Source organism: Pteropus alecto, unplaced genomic scaffold (assembly GCF_000325575.1).
Source record: "Pteropus alecto unplaced genomic scaffold, ASM32557v1 scaffold5, whole genome shotgun sequence".
NCBI lineage: Eukaryota > Metazoa > Chordata > Mammalia > Chiroptera > Pteropodidae > Pteropus > Pteropus alecto.
The window spans coordinates 33,350,531-33,369,548 of NW_006441953.1; the positions used below are offsets into that span (position 1 = coordinate 33,350,531).

Sequence of the window (19,018 nt, forward strand, 5' to 3'; positions counted from 1 at the left end):
GCCCCGCGCCCGCCCCCGCCGCGGCGGAGGGCCCTGCCTGCGGGCAGTTGCATAGGTTTCTTCGTCAGACTTACTCCTAAGTGTTTTCTATTTTTATAACCACTGCGAATGAAGCGTCGGTCACGCCCATGTGTCCAGCTCGTCATGGGCAGTGCGGGGCAAGACTGCTGAATTTTTACTTATCTGTCAACTCCGCAGCCGCCGCCTGCCTTTCCACGTTTGGCTGCGGCCGCCTTCACTAGGTTGTCGAGGTTTTTAGGGATATGATCTTAAGAGGGCGGCGAGGAGGGACAATTTGGTGGCTTCTTTCACAATGTAATACTCGCTGTCTGATTTCCTCATGAAATTCAGTGGAATCTCCAAAACAGAGCCGAAAGCGGCCGCCCCGTGCGCCATCTCTGGACTTCGGTGTCATGTCAGCCCATTTATTTACCCTTTCTCTGTTTTCTACTTCAGTTAGAGCTTTTATCTTTATTAATTCTCTCTTCCTGCCTTATTTTGGGTTATTTGTTACCTTTAAAAATTGTAAAGATAATAATGAAGTTTCTGTACTTTATGGTTTTCTCCTTGAAAATTTAAGGCTATAGTTAGTTTCTCCTCTAAAAACAGCTTTATCCATGGACCCTAAGTTTTCATATACCGTGGTTATTTTTCATTGCTTTCTAGAGTTTTTACAGTTTCAATTTTTATTTCCCCTTCAATTTAAGTGCTAATTAGGTACATACTTCTAAAACTTGAACTTTTGCAGTTATGGGTTTGCTCATAATTTTTTTAGTATTTGTCCGTAGTTCGATTAGACTGCATTCCAGGAAGATGGCCCATATAGCTCTGGTTTTTCATTCGTTGGGCAAATTTGACGAGGCTGCCCATCTTGAAGGGTGCATTTCCAGGAGTTTTGACCGTCACCATGATCGTCCCCAGGGCCCCTTCGCAGTCTGTCCTCCCTCCGCCCGGGCCAAGGCCATCCGTTTGCTGTCTCTGTGGACTAGTCTACGCTAGTATCTGTGAATTTAGTTGACATCTGGCTTTCCCTGTGCGTAGAGACGCTCTCCCCTGTCCGCAGTCCACTCCTGTCCACTGCGTAGTCTCCTGCCACGCACGGGCCAGCTTGTCTGAGTCTGGTCGCCTGCTGACAGGCATTTGAGATGGTTCTCGTTCGAGGCTATTATAAATAAAGCTGTGATGTGCGTTCGTGTGCCCGTCGGTGTGTGAGCCCATGACCCCATCTCCCACGGGCAAATGCCTAGGCGTGGGGTTGTGGGGTGTGTGGTCGGCGTATGTTTACTTTGTAAGAAACTGCCAGACCGTTTGGCTGTGCCGTGTGCAGCCCCAGCGGCAGTGGACGAGGGTCCAGCTCCTCCGCGTCTTCCAGGCACCCGGTGCGCTCCGTCTTCTCCTTGGCCGAGGTGGTGTCTCTCCCTGAGCAGGTTCGTAGCGCTCCCGACTGACTGTGCTCTGTTCGCGGTGCCCGGGTTCATCTTTCCAGGCACTCGTTTGGTGAAAGGTCTGTTTGGATCTTGCGTCTGTTTTTAAAGTCAGGTTGTTTGTGTTCTGGTGACCGAGTTATAAGGGTTCTCTGTCTTCCAGATATAAGACCTTGTCAGACACCTGGCTTGTAAATATATTCTCTCCGTCTGAGGCTTAGCTTTTCATATTTTTTTTTCACAGTGTCTTTTGAAGAACGATAATTTTTAATGTTGAAGTTCAATTTACAATTTTTTTTTCTTATAAAGCTTATGCTTTCTGTCACCTCCGTAAGAAATCTTTGCCTAAGCTGTGGTCACAGAGTTTCTCCTCAAATGCTTTCTTCTAGAAGTTTCATAATTTTAGCTTTTACAGTTACGTCTGTGATTAAGCTTGGTATAGGGTGTGCGGCAAGAAGACGCTCGTTTACTCGCTGGGGCGTCTAATTGTCTCAGTGCCGTCTGTGAAAACACCACCCTTCCCTCCGTGACTTATCTTTGCAGCTCTGTTAAAAAAAACATCAATCGACCATTTAAGGGCGGATCAGTTTCTGGACTCTGTTCTGTCCCAAGGACTCTTCTGTCCGTCCCACACTGTCCTGGCCGCAGTCAGTCTTGCAGTCGAGCTGCGCGTGCCCGCAGAGCTGTTCCGCAGAGCTGTTCCGTCTGTTCCAGATCCTTTGCCATTGCCGCCAGAATCAGCTGGCAAATTTGTTCGGAAAGCCCCCTCACGTTCAGACCGGGATTACACTGAATTTGTAGATTGAGCCTGAGAAAGCCGATATCACAGCAGCGAGTCTGTGAACCCCGCAAGCCTCTCCGTCCGTTTCCGTCTGCAGTTTCTCTCAAGAATTCCGTAGTTTCAGGCGAGGCGGGCTTGCACATCTACTCAAAATACAGTGACATGTATTTTATGTTTTCGTCAGTATTGTTAAGGGAATTATTTCTAAATTTTATATTCCAATTGTTTGCTGCTGGTATATAAAAATCTTTTTTGTTGTTTATTAATCTCATGTCTTGAGACCTTGCTAATAAATTCACTTATTGGTTGTAGTCATGGTTTTGTGGATTCCTTCAGATTCTCTGCACAGACGATCATGTCGCTTGTTAATAAGGACAGTTTCATTTCCTAATTGATCGCCATACCTTTTATTTCTCATTCGGCCTTAGTGCACTGGCTAGGATGGGCCGTGAGAGGGCGCCACCTGTGCCTCTGCTGGGCTAAGAGAAAAGCGCTCGGTGTTTCACCATGGACTACGTGGTGTTGGCTCTAGGGTTCGTTAAGTTTTTATGTGCGGCTGACCGCATGATGCATATCTCTTAAATGTTTTAAATTCACTATTTGCCTAATATTTGTTGAGCATCTGCTATACACCAGGCACCGTCTATACCTTGAGCTGGTCAGCACCCCTGTTCTCATCAGCTTATTTCCCATCAGTGGAGACTGACAATAAAAAGCCAGCCAGCCAGCGGCGCCCGCGCAGACCGCGGTACACGCAGAGCGGGGGAGCGGGATAGAGGGTGACGAGCGCTGTTTTTTCTTTCCCCATTTTTATCTTGGGCCCATTTTCAGCTCTATAATATCAAGAATTTGTGGAGTTACCTAGGGGTCCGGTTTCACGCTTCCCCACAAGGCACGTGGTCATCCCGGCCCCACCTCTGGAACCCTGTTTCTCTCTCTGGGGCTCCAGGCCCCACCCCTGTCCCCCATCCCTGTCCGAGGCCCGGGTCTGCTCGTGGGGCTGCAGGCGAGCTCTCCACACTGACCCCCTTTTCTGTCCCCCTCCCCTGAACCACATGACAGCCACACCGGGTGTCCTCGTTGCTCCTTCGTGTGTGTCCCGGAGGATAGGGGCCTTTTTTAATTTTTATTTTTCAATTAGAGTTGACATGCAACAGTATTTTGCATTAGTTTCGGGAGCACAGCATAGCGGTCAGACATTTACACTGTGAAGCGACCCTCCCGATTAGCACCGTGCCCGCCTGAGGCCACACGCCCTCGTGACTGTCATCGACTGCATGCCCCGCGCCGGGCTCCCCGAGTGCCTCGCCTTTCTGTACGCAACTCTTAGCCTGTCGGATTTCAGAATTTCCTTTTTAACTCGGGAGTTGGATTGTAATTACATTCATTTACAACTCGGTTTGGGGAGAAGGGACATCTTCACATTACAGTCTCCCAGTCCACAGACATGACACGTGTCTTTATTTATTTAGGCATTTTTTAGTTTTTCATTATGTTTTATAGTTTTTCCCATAGTTTTAGTTCAAATAAAAAAAATGTTTCTTTTTAAATATTGACTTTAACCTAAGTACAACGTGGTATCTGGGACTGGACCCTGGAACAGAAAACGACGTCAGTTTTTTCTGGCCCCAGTGAGGTCTTCAGGGGGTCAGCGGTGGCCGCAGGAGCACCGTCTCCGTTTCCCCAGGGGCCAGTGGCTAACACTACGGGAAGCTGGTCGAGTCTGCAGGAGCCCTGCCCACAGCCTGTGTGTCTCTTGCATAAATCAAAGATTATTTCAAAACGAAGTTTTAAAAATCAAATTTAACGTACGTATTATTTAAATATACATCATATCAGTTATGGATGAAGTAGTGAACACGGAGTTTCGTGGTTTGGGGGTGACTGTGAGTGGCCGGTTCCCAGAGGACCCTGTCTGGGGAGACAATGGTGGGAGGGAGTGGGACAGAGCTGGGGGTACAGCTGAGGCCCTGACCTGTCCTCCCCGCGCCTGCAATATTCTCAGCGTCCAGCCTCCGGCAGAGTTGGGGTGCTGCAATATTGGCAGGGACAGTGAGGGATGCGGCCCTGGGTGGGGTGGCGGCCCCCAGACCCAACGCTCCTGCCAGAGTGCTCCGCGGACACTGCTGAGTGGCTCTCCAGCTCCCAGTGACTTCTGCGTACCGGCCCCCACGAGTACAGCCCCTCTCCGGGGGGAAAGGCGCCCCCACCTAGTCCTGCGATTGCGCCCCCAGAGGTTTATCTGCCTATGGGGTGGGGGCAGCGCCAGCCCCATCTGCTCCCAGCTGCCCTGAGGCTCCGCTCCCCACTTGTCACCGGGAGGCTGAGCCTCAGAGGAGAGCGAGGATAGAGGTGGGTGGGCTCCACGACACCCCGCCTCTGCCCCAGTGTGGCAAGGCCAGCGCTGGACTCCGGGGGACCCCAGCCGGTCTCACTCACTCCTGCAGTTGGAGGTCCCTTCCGGCTTCGAGCACTAGGTGGAGGGCTCGGTGCCTCAGTTTCCTTATCTGTAAACAGGCGGTGCGCAGCACCTCTCTGCCGGAGGGGGGTGCTTTGTGCGCATGCGCGGAGGAGTGGGGGTCGGGGTGAAGGGTGGCGGGCAGGACGGAGACCCCCAGGCGCTGCCGCTTAGCCCCACCTGGCTGGCAGCTGGCCTCTCCCCACCCCGCCCCCACTACTGGGCCAGGAGAGCAAACGGCACGTGGGGCTTCGGTGCCCCAGGAACAAGCCACCTGCAGCGTCTAAAGCAGGTGCCGCCTGCTAATCTCACCCCTGGGCAGGCGGGGCCTGGGGCGCGTCCATGCGTGGCGGGAGCTGTGGAAGCCCGGAGAGCGAGGTCGCCTCGGACAGGGGCGGACAGCGCCCATGTGTGAATTTACCTCCTAGCCCTGGACTGGGAGAAGTCACCCCCCCTCAAGAGCTGCCCCTCTGCCCGTCCACTGGGCCAGTCCCTCCCTTGGCCTTCCCTGACCCCCCTTGCCGAGTGGACCAGCCCAGAGCGCATTTTTGGGGCTGGGGGCCCTGAAACTCAGAGCCAGGAGGCTCTGGGCAAGCACCCAAGGGTGGCACAAGGCTGAGCAGAGCTCAGCCCATAGTCCGTGCTCAGTAAGTGCCTGTTTTGACCTATAGCTCATGTAATGCATTAGCGGAGCAGGTTCGGGGACCCAGCCCCAGCTGAACGGCCCCTCCAGCCCTTCCCCCAGGCCTTTCTGCCTCAGGGGAGATATGGATGAGATGGATCAACCACCTCCACTCTAGATACCTGTAGTTGCCAGAAGGAGGAAGAGCTATTGGTCATTCTCACTTTAGTGTGAAATAGCTTGATCTAGTGGTGAGAAAAGCTGACATAAAAGTCATCCACTGGTACTGCGGGCGGCCAGCAGGCACTGCCTGGACTGTGGCGGCTGGAGCTGCTGCCCACACCTGCGGGAGAGGGCAGGAGCCGCAGGAGGCCGATCGGTTCCGGCCTAGTCCTGGCCTAGTCGTCTGGGGAGCAGATAGGAGAGTGTAGAGCGACGCTACGACCCAGTTTCCCTTGGGTCATTGGCCCAGAATCTCCTTGGCAAAATTTTGCATATGTGCCTGAAAACTGACCCTGAGGCTCTCATTTTGTCTGGATCTGTGCCATTGGCCAAGTACCTGGTACAGGTGGACTCCCTGTGCCCACGGTGACAGCGGTGGTGAGTTGGACTGGACCTCCCTACACCCCAAGACCCCCAGTGGTTTCCGGCAGGCAGGAAGGCCCACGTGGTATAGGCATGGCCCAGCCTGATGGGCACCTAGTTTTCAGCCCAGAGCTCAGCCAAAAGGTTGTTCTCCCACCAACAGCTGGTGGCCTTCCACACCACTCCCTCTGTCCAAACAGGGGGTCATTCTGAGTAAGGCAGAGTTTGGGACACATACTTGCAGGAAAGGGGACCTCTCCAGCTTCGGCATTGCACGGACCTGTACGGTATCAGAGTGTCTCCACAGTACCAAGAGCACCAAGGACATGGAAATGGAGAATTGGATCATGGAGCTGCTGAACTCAGAGGGCAGGGGGTGTGGGACAGACCCTCAAAGCCAGGGTGCGGATGGGCCCTTCCGGAGACGACGCAGGGCAGTGCGGTCGGCAGCTACCCACACAGGCTGGTGCCGAGATTCTTGTGCGTGACCTGCTCCCGCTTACTCCTGAGGCATGGGCCCCACTGGCCGGGGCAGTGCTTGGAGAGGTCACGAAGGCACAGGGGGAGGGGCAAGACCTTCAGAGCCTGAAGGGCATCAGCGGGACTGGGCGCAGCGGACACTGGTTCCTGTCCGGGGTGGTGGGAGGAGGATGGCAGGCATAGGGAGCCCCCGGGGAAGGGTTGGTCCCAAGGAGCATGCAGGGCAGTCGGGTGGGCTGGCTGGCTCCTGCGGGCGTGCATAGATGTGCGTGTGCACACGGGCCCCAGGCTGAGGTGGGCAGAGCTGCAGCGCTGGCCTCTGGCCGCTCTGCTCCCTGCGAGCCTGCCGCGCTCACTCCGACGCTGTAATTACACGCTCTGTCCTGTGGGCCGAGTCACAGGGGGCGTCTGGGGAGGTGTTTGTTGTCCCCTGTGAATCAGGAGCTCATGAGAAAAGTGGCGGCTGGCGCAGCAGAAAAATTAGGGCCTTGGTGCTGCCACATGCAGCCCCGCAGCTGCAGGCCAGGGGCCACCGCCAGCTCCTGCGCGCCAGGCGCCTCGCCGACGCCTCACCGACGCCTTCCGCGCCCGCTCCCCAGCCCATTAGGCCACGTGTCTGGCCAGTCCTGCCACCACCTTCCGGAGGCTGAGCCTCTGCTGGATACAGGACCCAGAGAACCACACACCAGCCGCCTCCCAGAGCACGGAGACGCGCACGCGCACACGCCCCCACAGCGCGATCTCACGCACGTGCAATTGTGCTTCCCTTACAAACTACCTGTGCACGCCCCCCCCCCGCCCCCACCGCGACACACACGAAGGCCACGTTTTTCTCTGTGGGCAGAAAAGGCCAGAACCGATGGCTGTGCGGGATCGCGGCCGGCGCTGTCTTCCGTCTGGGCAGTGCCCACCCGCAGTGGGGGCTGCCCGAACTCACTGGCCTTTCTGTTCCCAGGGGCCACCAAAGACATGGGGAAGATGCTCGGGGGAGACGAGGAGAAGGACCCTGATGCGGCCAAGAAAGAGGAGGAGCGCCAGGAGGCGCTGCGCCAGGAGGAGGAGGAGCGCAAGGCCAAGTACGCCAAGATGGAGGCGGAGCGCGAGGCCATGCGGCAGGGCATCCGCGACAAGGTGCGGACGGCCGGGCGGGCCGGGGCGGGCCCGGGCGACAGCCCCGACTCCCGGGACGTCACCGCGGACCGCGGTTCCCAGCTTGGGTGCGGGGGACCGGGGACCCAGCTGGCCCTGGACCGAGGGAGGCTCCCGGCAGGAGCCGCGTGGAACCTCTTTCTGCCCCTTCCCTCTGCCCGGCTCCACTGCACAGAGATGGTCCCTTCGGGAGGTCGCTGCACCCCAGGTGTCCACATCTGCCACACAGGCTGTCTCGGGATTAGAGTGTCCTCGGTGGAGTCCTTCCTGTTCCTGACAGCAGGCGGTCTTCTCCTCATGGGTAGGGGGCGACCCTGGGGTACGTGCCAGGCTGGGCCTCCCCCGTGGAGGGCACTTGCTGGAGTCACTGGGTCCAGGTGCCTGATGGGAGATTTGGTTTGCGGGGAGGCCCTGCCTTCCTTGGGTCCTACGGCCTCGCAACCTGATGCCCCCAGCCCTGGGTTCCGAGGGCGACCCAGATGCTGCGGATGAAGCCTGCGGCGGGGGGGCTGCGTGAGATGCGGTGAGACTCCCCCACTGGATCCCCATGGTGCCTGGGGTTCTGCCTCAGTGTACCCAGAGAAAGGCCAGCTGTATCCTGCCTGATGCAGAACGCGACGTCCCACAGGCGGCAGCACAGGCGGGGCACTTGCAGGTCTGAGCCCACAGGGGCCCCCACAGACACCTGATGTTCCACTGTGGGTCACTGGACGCCTCTCCTGGGCACCTGCAGAAAGTTCAGGTCGATTATGTTGTGACACCAGCTCTCGACCCCTCCCAAAGTTGTTTTGCTGGCCAGCAATCTGTACTCGGGGCTTTGGGGCTGTCTGGAGCAGAGCCGGGAACCGTGCACCGTCAGGCAAACCCCACCTGGGCTGTGGCCGGGGGCTCTGTGTTGGTGGGGAGGAGGGGCCGGGGCAGTGGAGCTGGTCAGAGGGGAGAGAGACAGAGACAGACAGAGACAAAGAAAACCCGACGGTCCTCCCCCGCTCCTGGGTCAGAGGCAGCTCAGGCGGCGGGGGGGTCTGACGTGTTTGGAGTGTTCGCGGGGCTGGAGCCCTGGTCTTCCCGGCCTCACCGCTCCAGCCTCCAGAATTCGGTCCACCCCCGCGAAGAGCCTTCAGCTCGGCAGAGCGGCGCCCGCCTCGCCCTGCCCTGCCCCGCAGTGGGAGGAGAGGGCGGGGCGCCCCCTGGTGGCAGGTGTGGGGAGCTCAGCGCCGGCACCTCCCGCGGGTGCTGACCCACTGCGTTCCTAGCACTGCGGGCCCTGCTCCCGCCGGGTCCGCCCATCGCCCGAGTCCGTAGCGTCCTCCACAGAGTCCTCCTCCAGCCCCGGGTGCGGAGTACTCCCCCAGACCTAGTGGGGCTGCTCAGAAAAGTGGGTACTGAGCTGCCGGGCCCAGGGCCCCATCAGATGGGGGCCTAGGGACGCGGCCGGGGTCACGCGTGCTCGGGGCGTCCAGGTCCCCTGGCGACCTCATACGAGCGGACCGGAAGCGGGCAAGCGCGACCCTCTCTTCAGGGGCTGGAGGGCGGGGCCCCGTCCCCATCCGCGCGCGAGCCCTGGTAGGAGGGGAGATCGCCACCTGCGCGGCATTTGCGCCCCGCCGCTCGGTTTGCAGAGGTACTTCCCGATTTGCACCTTCAGATGGGTATGTGCACCGCGAGGTTTGGGTTTCCAGTGTCCAGTTCCGCAGCATCGAGTCAGAGCCACTCTCCTCCCTGCACCAGGCTGGCGGGTCCCAGCCCTCCCCCACCCCGCACCCCGGGCCCCACAGCCCCTGCGATCACTGCAGGCTCGGTCTGAGGTGCGTGCGGGCAGTAACAGGTGTAGGCGTGGTTGCCAATTATTAGTCGTTTGCTCATGTTACAGATTCTCACCGCTAGTGGGCGCCACGTTGCCTTCTTCGCAGCCACAGGGTGCGTCTCAGCGGTGGAGGAGGATGGCGGGGGACCCGGGTGGGCAATGTCTCTGATGAACAGCTGTCGATGGACTCCTGGACCGGGTGTGGCTGGGCGTTTGTCTCTGGAGCCTGGAAGCCTCAGCCTGGCTTTGAATGAGCACAGCGGGGCAGGCTCCGGTGGGCTCCAGCTCAGGAGCCCTGCCCCCGCCAAGTGACCACGAGCCTCAGGTCAGCCCAGAGTGGCCTTGGCCTCAGAAAGCCTGTGAGCTTCAGTGGAGCAACTGGGCTGGGTCTCCTTCCTGGACCCCAGAGCAGAGGACCCCAACACTGCTTGCAGACAGGGACCCTCCCAAACCCCCAGGCTCGCTTCTCTGGCCAAGCCGATGCCCAGTGTTCCCTCGTTACACGGGTGTCCTGCTGTCACTCGCGTGTTCCCCTGAGCACACGCACCTTTGCTGTGAGTGAACGCTGGCTTTGGGCAGCAGTCTCCTGGGTCCGGCCTGTGCATGTCCCCACAGTGTGCACAGCTGTCCCTTGGGAGAAGGCTGGGGGCTCCCTGCCCCTGGCTGGACGGAAGTGCTCCCTGGTCTAACCTTGTTTCTGGTGGCATCTCGCCCAGCCCACGCTCCGCACCCCAGGACTCCCAGCCACACACCCTCCCTCCCCTCTGTGCCCTGGGGTGACTGCTCTGGAGGCGGGGTTCTCAGGGAAAGGGCCGCTGCTCCTGGCACCGGTCCCAGGGGCTGCCTGATGTCTGTCCTGCTTGCCCACCCTCTGTGCCCTCAGCTGACCTGTGTCAGTGCTCAGTATGGAGGGCCCTATGGGCAGTGTCCTGCTGCCCGGGACATTCTGGGGGGAAGGCCTCCCCACCCCTCATCAAGGCCCGCCCACGCGCTTCTGCCTGTTGTCCAGGACACAGAGGAGCTTCGGGCCGAGGACACAGACAACCCTCATGCCCCTCCTCAGTGGCCTGCAGGCACCCCAGGACACCCAGATTGTGCTCTGGTCACACACACAGCCCCCAGTCTGGAAGCAGGGGTAAGGCCTTTGTGGAGAGCCAGCCTCCCCCCCCGCCCCACTAACCAGAGGGGCTGAGGAGAGATGAGCAGTGCGGGGTTCTCCCCCTGAGCAGAAACACCCCCTCCCCAAAGCCATGGCCAGCAGTCCTGCCTTTGTGTGCCTTTCAGCCCCCCGCAGTCTAATCAGTAATCACTGATCCCCGCGAGCTCTCCCAGTGGCCCCCCTTCCTCTTATGACTGCTTCTGCCCCATGTACTCCCTAACATGTGACCTCCGGCAGCCTGGGTGGGTCCTGAGCTTGATCCCAGGATGCATGACCTGCTCCCCAAACCCATAGGGCCAGCTTGGCCCTGCCCGGTTCTTACAGCTCTAAGGCAAATCTCTCTCTGGTCTCGTGGCCTCAGTGACCGTAGGCTCACCTGCATCAGTGCCCGCTGGCGGGGCGAGTCAGGGTGCTGATGGGTCCAGGGGTCGTGTATGCATGGCCTAGAAATGCTTTCTCAGTTCTGAGGGCCTGAAGGCCAAAATCAGGGCGAGGGCAGGGCCGCGCTCCCCCTGAAATGGCAGAGAACCCTTCCTTGCCTCCCTGGGGCTCCCAGCGGCCCCCGCGGTCCTGGGTTTATGGGATGTGACTCCCGGCCTTTCTCCGTTTCCATAGGGTCTTCTCCTCTGTCCTTTTCTCTCTCACGAGGAAACTCACTGGATTTAGGGCCCAGAGTGGTCTCATTTCTATCCTGACCTTAACTTTGCAAAGACCTTATTTGCAAATAAGGTCACATTCTTAAGGTTCCAAGTGACAGAGACTTTGGGGGAACACCAACCCACTACAAAGGGGAGACTTGGGTAAGGGTGGGGGGGCAGAGACACAAAAGAAATCAGAAGTAGGGGTCTCCAAGGTGTCCAGCAGTGTCGGCTGAGGGCACACCTAGGGGGGTCCAGGACATCCATCCAGAAGGGACCACGGGAACTGCTGCTCCACCAGCTGCCCACGGAGTGTGCAGAGTGACACTGCAGGGGCTACGTTCGTGACCGCATCGGGGGAGACTTGGCCAGGCATGAGGGAGTGACCACCTGTCTCCGACCAAGGATCGGGGCTGCGTGGGGTCATTCAGCAGTGGAGCAACGGGCTCTCACCACCACCGGCTGCCCCCCAGGCCTGCTGAGGACAGCGCCGCTTCCCCGGAGAGGGGCCACGGCGTTGACACTCCTTCAGGGAGATGCGCCCTGCCTGCCCCTCCAGGCAGACGCCCGCGGGTCCTGTGGCCCTTGGTAGGGCCAGGGACTCCCTCACACACCTCCGCCAGCCGCAGGCGCCGCCCCTCGAGGCCCCTGGACCGATCTCGCCGTGTAGCGGGGGTCCAGCCCCCCAGGCTCCTGACCCTGCCCTGTCTCCGCAGTACGGCATCAAGAAGAAGGAGGAGCGCGAAGCGGAGGCCCAGGCCGCCATGGAGGCCAATTCGGAGGGCAGCCTGACGCGGCCCAAGAAGGCCATCCCGCCGGGCTGCGGCGACGAGCCGGAGGAGGAGGACGAGAGCATCCTGGACACGGTCATCAAGTACCTGCCCGGGCCACTGCAGGACATGTTCAAGAAATAAGGCCGCGGCGCCGCACAGCCGCGGAGCCTGGACCCCGTCCCGCCGCCCCTCGCCCACACCCCGTCCGTGCCCTCCGCCGAGGCCCCGAAGGGATGTCGGGAGCAGAGTGCAGCCCCCAGCGCCACTATAAGCCATAGTCCTCCGTCCATCCGCCCCCGCCCCTCGCGCCTCGGAGCCTCCGTCCCTCCCCCCTCCCGCACTGCCATCGCCACCACCACCGCGGGAGGGGCGCCCAATCCCCAGGGACCAGCCCACGTGCTCCTCTGGCTGCGGGCGGTTTGGACCCCCGCTCAGCCTGGGACGCCCTTCACTGTCCCCGCCCTTCCCCCCTACCCCGCCACGCAGGGGCGCCTGAGCCGGGGCCACCGAAAGGGCCAGCCCCTCGACCACCCCTCGGTGCGCGGTCCATGTGTTGGTGCGCGCTGTCCCGGCCCACACTCAGGAGCACAGCCATAGTGAGAGGGGGCGGCGATTGTGCAGGCAGGGAGGGGGCTGGAGGGGCGAGCCGCAGGGGCCAGGGTGGGAAGCCCCTCCCCGTCCTCTGGATCAGCCTGCCCGCTCCGCGCCCCTCCTCCCGCACTGACACCTGGTCGCTGGGTCTCTGCGTCGTCCCGTCCGCTGGCTGCCCACCTCTCCATCTGAGCCCGCCACGTTCACTGCCCGCGGTCTCTGTGCTTCGCTCGCCCGTCTCGGCCCGCTCCCCTGGAAGGCTCTGCTTCTCGTGAATGCCGCGGCCCTTGTCTAAGCTGAGGGAGACAAAGCAATACGACCAGGGGGAAATCCGCGCTCCCCCGAGTGTGGCGCACGCCGTCCCTCGCAGCCGCTGTAACTCACGCTGCCCTGAGTCTGGGTCCAGCGCAGCCCGGCCCGCCCACTCCTCTCCCTGGTTGGCACCTCGTCCTGTACGGGGTAGGGCCCTGCTCTCACCGGCCAACTCCCGCCCCCGCCCCCCAACAGAGCTGTGCAGGAGACCCAGGGCCGCAGGACTGAGTGCGCGGCTGGAGGCGTGTGTCCCTGGGTCCCTCGGCCGGGGCCGCCGGGCGCACGTGGCCGACGCGGGTTAGGTAGACGCGCTGGGCCTCCCGCAGCCCTCCGTTCCCATCATTCTTGTTTAATTTGCATCACAATGTGTTGAATCTCAGGTAAATGAGGTCTAACGTATTGGGGGAGTTTATCTTGACCGAAAGCCCGGCGCCTCGTCCCGGGCCGTCTGTCCACATCAGAAATTCACCTGTCCTCCTGTCGCGGCCCGGGGCGTGGCCCTACATCGCTGTTTAGAGAAGCCATACAATTAGACTGCAATACTAACCGCGGCCGCCCGTCAAAGACGCGCGCGCTCGCCCCGCGCCGCCTCTGTGCGCCCCGCGTCCTGCGCCCTGACTCCTCCCGGTTCCACGTCTTTTAAAAATGCCTGTTTTCACACTTAAAAAGCCAACTCTGAGCAGACAGGGCGTTGTCTCGTAGAAACCCCGCATCCTGTTCCCAGCGCATGGGGCGCCCGGAGAAGCCGAGCTTAACGTAGACGGCGGATGCCGCCTGTCCGTTGTCCTTGCGCCTGCGCCTCCTCCTGCATGTCGGGGGCGTCGCGTGTGTTCTCTCCGGATGGAATCACAGCCAATAAAGAACACAGTGATTTCACACCGTGTGGCCCTTCTCTCCAGAGTCCCGGTTCCCCTGGAAGGCAACGCGGAGTCAGACCGAGGATCCACACCCTCCAGGCCCTGCGGCCCAGCCCTTGCTCCCCCGCCCCAATTCCTGCCAGATTCACCCCTCTGACCTTTTCTCCCTAAGGGCCCCTGGCCAGATAATCTCCACATAGAATGCAGACCAGCCTCAGGCGCTCCCTCCCATCTGAGCTGAAGCCAGACTCACAAGTGCTCATGGGACCTGCTTGGCCATGGGACCCTAACTCAGCTCAGAGGACAGCCCTGCTGTCTCCCTAGCGGACCCTGCCCATGCCCTCCCCGTGCCCGAAGCCCACCCCAAGGTGCCTTTCTCTAGAGAGGTGGCAAGCCTGGGTCACCTGTGATGTTCCTCCCTCTGCTGGCTGGGGATGCACAGGGAGCATGCGGCAAAGCCTGTCCAGCAAGCAAGGAGCAAGGCCACACTCGCCCCGCCCTTGCTGCCTGTCTCCCTCCCCATCAAGCTGTGTCCTGAAGGCTGCTACGGAGCCCCCCACAGCCCCTCTGCCTCTGCCTCAGCTTTTAACGTGCTCCTTGAGCACAAGTGGGGGGTCTCCTTCCCGCTCCTGCTGCCTGGGTGGGGGTGGCTCTGGCCTCCAGTACTGCGGAGCTGCTCGGTACGCCTTCCGCTTGCTGAGGACAGAGCAGCTGTTCACCTTCCCTAGATCCAAAACTCACACGGAAGCCTTCATCGCCAGCTTGGTGGCTTTGGGCTCTGCGGGCTGCCTTACAAAGGCACTCACCATCCGGCCCCCCTACCACGCCCCCACACAGCCCAGCAGGACCGTCTGGGGCTTGAGCAGTTACCCAGATGTTCCAGGTGACCCAGTGTGCTTTCCCTCCACCCTGGCCAGACGCTTTGGGTGCTGGTCTCCAAGGCCCCAAGGAAAGCATTAGTTCACCTGGTGTTTACTGAGCCCGACCAGGGGCAGAGCCCAGCTCCAGGCGCTGAGGATGACACCTCTTCTTCCTGGAGTGCTGTTTCCAGCGGGAGGAGACAGATGATAAATACTGAAGCCCAGCAGTGCTTTCTCCTGCAGACGGTATCCGGCAGGATAAGGGGGCAGGAAGGATGGTGAAGCTGCCATTTCACCTCTGAGCGGTGCAGAGAGACCCTGAGGGAGGGAGGAGGGGCCCCCCGTGGGCCTCTGGTGGGAGGGCCTTCCAGGCAGAGTAACAGCCGTGCCAGGGCCCTGAGGCAGGAGGTGCCCTGGGTGCTCGGAGCAGTGCCCATAGCCCCGGCCGACTGTGGCGTTGGCCTGGTTGCTTGCTTTGGGCCACACTTCCTCTGGACGTTTTACTGTTTTGACAAAGCAGAGCACACCTTGGTGCTGGGCACCCTCCAGAGACAGCCTCCACTAGGCAGGCTGGTCCCCCGCAGCCCAGCTCTGCTGACCTCTTTGGTGCCTGAGCACGGCCAGCCCCAGGCAGGCTCTGCTTCCATTTCCTGTCTCCTCTTCAGTCACGAGCCACTTAACTGTCAAGGCTGGAAAGAAATTTTAAAGGTCTGGCAATTAAGGACCATTTGTCTAGTTCTGCTAATCCGCAGCTAGACGAATCCTGCTGTCCATAATCGCAGCCAGCGGGGTCAGTGAACCCTGGGTCTGCGCCACCTGTCCACGTTGGAAAGAGCTCCACTGCTGTCTCAGCGGTTCCTGGAAGGTCGGAAAGGAGGGGTCACGTTGTAGGTGAAGGGCTGGCCCCACGGAGTCGGGCTCGGTCTGGGGGCTGTGATGCCCGGTTAGCGTTGGCCACACGGTGGCACGGCTTCGAGGAAGGAAGGGCCTTAGCGCGGGACGGCAGACCAGTGCCACTCCAAATGGGCGTTGAGATGAGGCGTAGGGGCGTGGCCTTAGGGGTAAAATCCTTCCGGGCCCGGCCCCACCCCACGGCCTGAGCCAATCAGCGCCTGTAGGGTAAGCCACCGCTATTGGTTCCAAGATGGTCACGTGGCTGAAACCTGGCCAATAGAAAGTGGAGAGACGCCAAAGCGCGGCGGGAGGCGTGCGAGAGATCCGTGCTCATCTGAGGACAGCCTCACTGGTTCCTGCAGGACCCCAGGAGCTGAGGAAGGGGCTGGAGGGCTTCTCTGCAGCTTGGGCTCAGGGTGGGTGGGCTCAGCCGAAAGCCAGAGTCCCGCGCGTTTCGCACAGTGGATCCCGAGCGCGGGGCCTAGTGGGGCCTCCCTGCTGCAGGTCCCCATGACACCACTCAGGCCTGGGCCCCGGCCTTCGGCCCCAGTGGTGCCGGGGGCGATTTCTCTCAGCGCCAGAAGATGAGGCCTGGTTGATTTCTACAAAATAACACAATTTCGTGCACCCTTGAGGGATTCCATTGAGACTGATGCTATGCAGCGGGCAAAGGAAGACAGCCAGTAGAGAGGGCCCGGCCTGGCTGGGGTGGGCCAGGGCCAGGGCCTGGCAGAAGTTCCTGGCTGTGGGAGGAGGAGACCCAGGAACGGGGGACCCGGTGGACGGCGAGGAGACCGGGGGACACAGCTCTGCCACTCCGCTGCCCCCTGCTCTCCAGAGTGCCCTGTGCAAAGATGGCTGTTTGGAAAAGCAGATGTTAATGTTATTAACCGGCCTTTGGTGTGGGCATCCCATGCAGCCGTAGGGCTCGCCCACGGTGAGGCCTGTGCCCTGTGTCCAGGCACTCAAAGCCTGACTCTCTCCCAGGAGTCCTAGATTCCAGAGTCTGTCAGCCAGAAGTCAGCCTCTGTCCACACGTGTCCAGCAAGGCCTGGCCGCACGGCAAGAAGGAGGGGGCACAGCCCATCACACCTCCAGGCTCCCTCCCTTACCTGCCCAGGACTGGGGCCAAAGAACAGGGACTGAGCCAGGCTGGAACTTCAGGCTAAGATGGACAATTGACACTCCATGCAGATTCTGCTCCTACAGTTAATTCCTCTTACAACGAACAGAAATAAGGTTAAATAATCAAAATTCACCAACCGGGAGAAATTCACTGATGGCTCAGGCAGGAAATATACAAGATGAGCCTGGAAGCCAGGAAATGCTAAATAACACAAAGGGACTCACTGCCAAGTGGCCAAACTCCCACTGGCCAAAGCTGAAACAATCTGACAGCAAAATAAAGTCACGTGGCTTATAACCCAAGTATAGAATAAATTTCCATGAGTCTACACCGATAGAGATGAATGAATGAATGAATGAATGAATGGAGAGAAGACAAATCTCCCATGCAGGATTCCAAATAATTTCGCAGCCACTGTGCCCACCAGGAGATGGCGCTAAACCCCACGCAGTGTGGCAGCACTCTGTGACTTCCAGAGCCCAGTGGAAAGGGTGGGAGAGGACCTGGTGCAGAAACCTGACCAACCGGTGCAGAAACTTGACCTCCAGGAGGTCAAGGTCACTGATGGGTCATATGGAGAAGGGCACTTGGCCTCTGTGCTCTCCCCGCCCCCCCGAAACCCACGACCCCATCTAACCACAAGAGAAACAGAATAACCCCAACTGAGGCACATCCGATAACTGTCAGCACCCCTTAAAACAGTTAAGGTCATCAAAAACAAGGAATGTCTGAGAAACTGTCAGTCAAAAGGTACCTAAGGAGATGTGACAATTAAATGTCATGTGGGACCCTGGGACAGATAAAGGACATCAGGTAAAAACAGGAACAGAGAATGGACTTTAATAAAAATGTGTGAGTGTTGGCTTGTTCACTGTAGGGGTGCACCATTCTAATGGGAGACACTAATGACTGGGGAAATTGGGTGCAGCGTACATGGGAACACTCGGCACTACCTTCACGGTATTTCTGTAAGTCTGAAACTCTTCTAAAAATAAAATTTACTTTAAAAATTCAACTGGAAAAGGCATAAACCAATTCAATCAACATGAAAACCAGTAGCTAAGGGAAGACACAGAGAGAGGGGAGTGCGGGGTCAGCCCCTCCCAGCTCACCCTGCGGGGCCCAAAGCCACGACAGAGTGACGAGTGATGTGCCTGGCCGCCCTGTGAGCACCTCCGCGTTCCTGCCTTCTGACAGGCAGGGTGGGAGCTGCTGAGGGGGCGTGTCGGGGAGGGGGCAAAGAGGCTGACGCCTGGCGGGGCGGGCCCAGCGCCCTGTGCCTGACGGGCCCCTGCCCTCTCAGGCCGCCACGTGAGCAGGGGAGCAGCAGAAGCCCAGCAGCTCTCCTACCTGCGACAGGAGAAAAAGCAAACCGGGCTCAGAAACTCCAGGAAGAGTAAGACCGCCCTGTCTAGGCTGGAGCCCAGTGGTGGATGGGGCGGCCCCAGCGTGAGCGAAACGGAGAGAACCAGCAGTTTTATGGACGCCCGCTCCATTTCTCTAGGTAAATGCCTTTGGGGGCGTCGCTGAGTCGTGGGCAGGTGTCCGCCTAACTTTAGAAGAAACTGCCACGCTGTTTTCAAAGTGGTCATAGCAGCAACACAAGAAGAATAAGCAAAATGTTCTCAGCTCCGCTCGTGTTAGTCTGTCCTGGTCCGTTCAGGCTGCTTTCGTAAAACGCCACAGACTGGGGCCTCAACTGACTCATTTCTCACAGCCTCGAGGCTGGACGTCCAGGACCGACCCACGGCTGGTGCCGCCCCCTTCCTGGTTCACAGACACATCTTCTGGCTGCGGCCTCACGTGGCAGAGGCGAGGGAGCTCTGGGGTCTCCTTCAGAAGGACAGTAATCCTATTCGTGACCAAATCGCCTCCGGCCTCCTAACACCATCACCTTTGGGGTCACGTCCACGCGCGAAGCGGCTCTATTCACAGCCATGAGAACTGAACGTGCGAACGCCTTCCACCGGCGAAGCGGCAGACACACCAGGTACCAGCACTGAGGATGTGCAGGGCGGGCGGCAGCCAGGGGCGGAGGCCAGCCTCGGAAGGTCACACAGGTACAGCTCCACTTCTATGACGCTCTCGAGGATTACGGGGGTATGGGTGGCAGCAAAGGGCTGGCATGAGGAGTTTTGGGGGGCGATGGAGCCATTCTGTGTCCTGATCATGGTTACGTGAATTTATATATGTTATAACAAAAAGGTTAATTAAAAATTTTTAATTTAAAAAATAAAAAAGATACTCCTGATTAAAATGTTTTGTAAGCTGTCACAAGAGGAAATGTCTCCAGCTCGTTAAAGGCACCTGCCAGAGACTCTGCAATCGTTGCTACATGGTCCGTTAGAGCCGGACGCTGCATGCTTGCTGTCACCCTTAGCTAATGCTTCTGAGGGCCCAAGAGGGAGCAGAAGCTCCAGGACTCAAAGCGGGTACGTGCCAGGCAGACGCGGTGTCTGCCGGGACACAGTGACCCCTGTGGACATCCAGGAGGACCCAGCT

At 59.3% G+C, this 19,018-nt stretch overlaps 1 protein-coding gene across 1 annotated transcript in view; it reads left to right on the forward strand.

Moving 5' to 3' along the window:
* Positions 1-12,017, forward strand: part of CPLX1 (complexin 1) — a 21,131-nt gene extending 9,114 nt beyond the window's left edge. The window contains exons 2-3 of the mRNA XM_006919050.1: positions 7,306-7,481; positions 11,820-12,017. Coding sequence (XP_006919112.1) covers positions 7,306-7,481; positions 11,820-12,017 — 374 coding nt within the window. The remainder of the gene's footprint in view (positions 1-7,305; positions 7,482-11,819) is intronic.
* Positions 12,018-19,018: the final 7,001 nt, after the last annotated feature.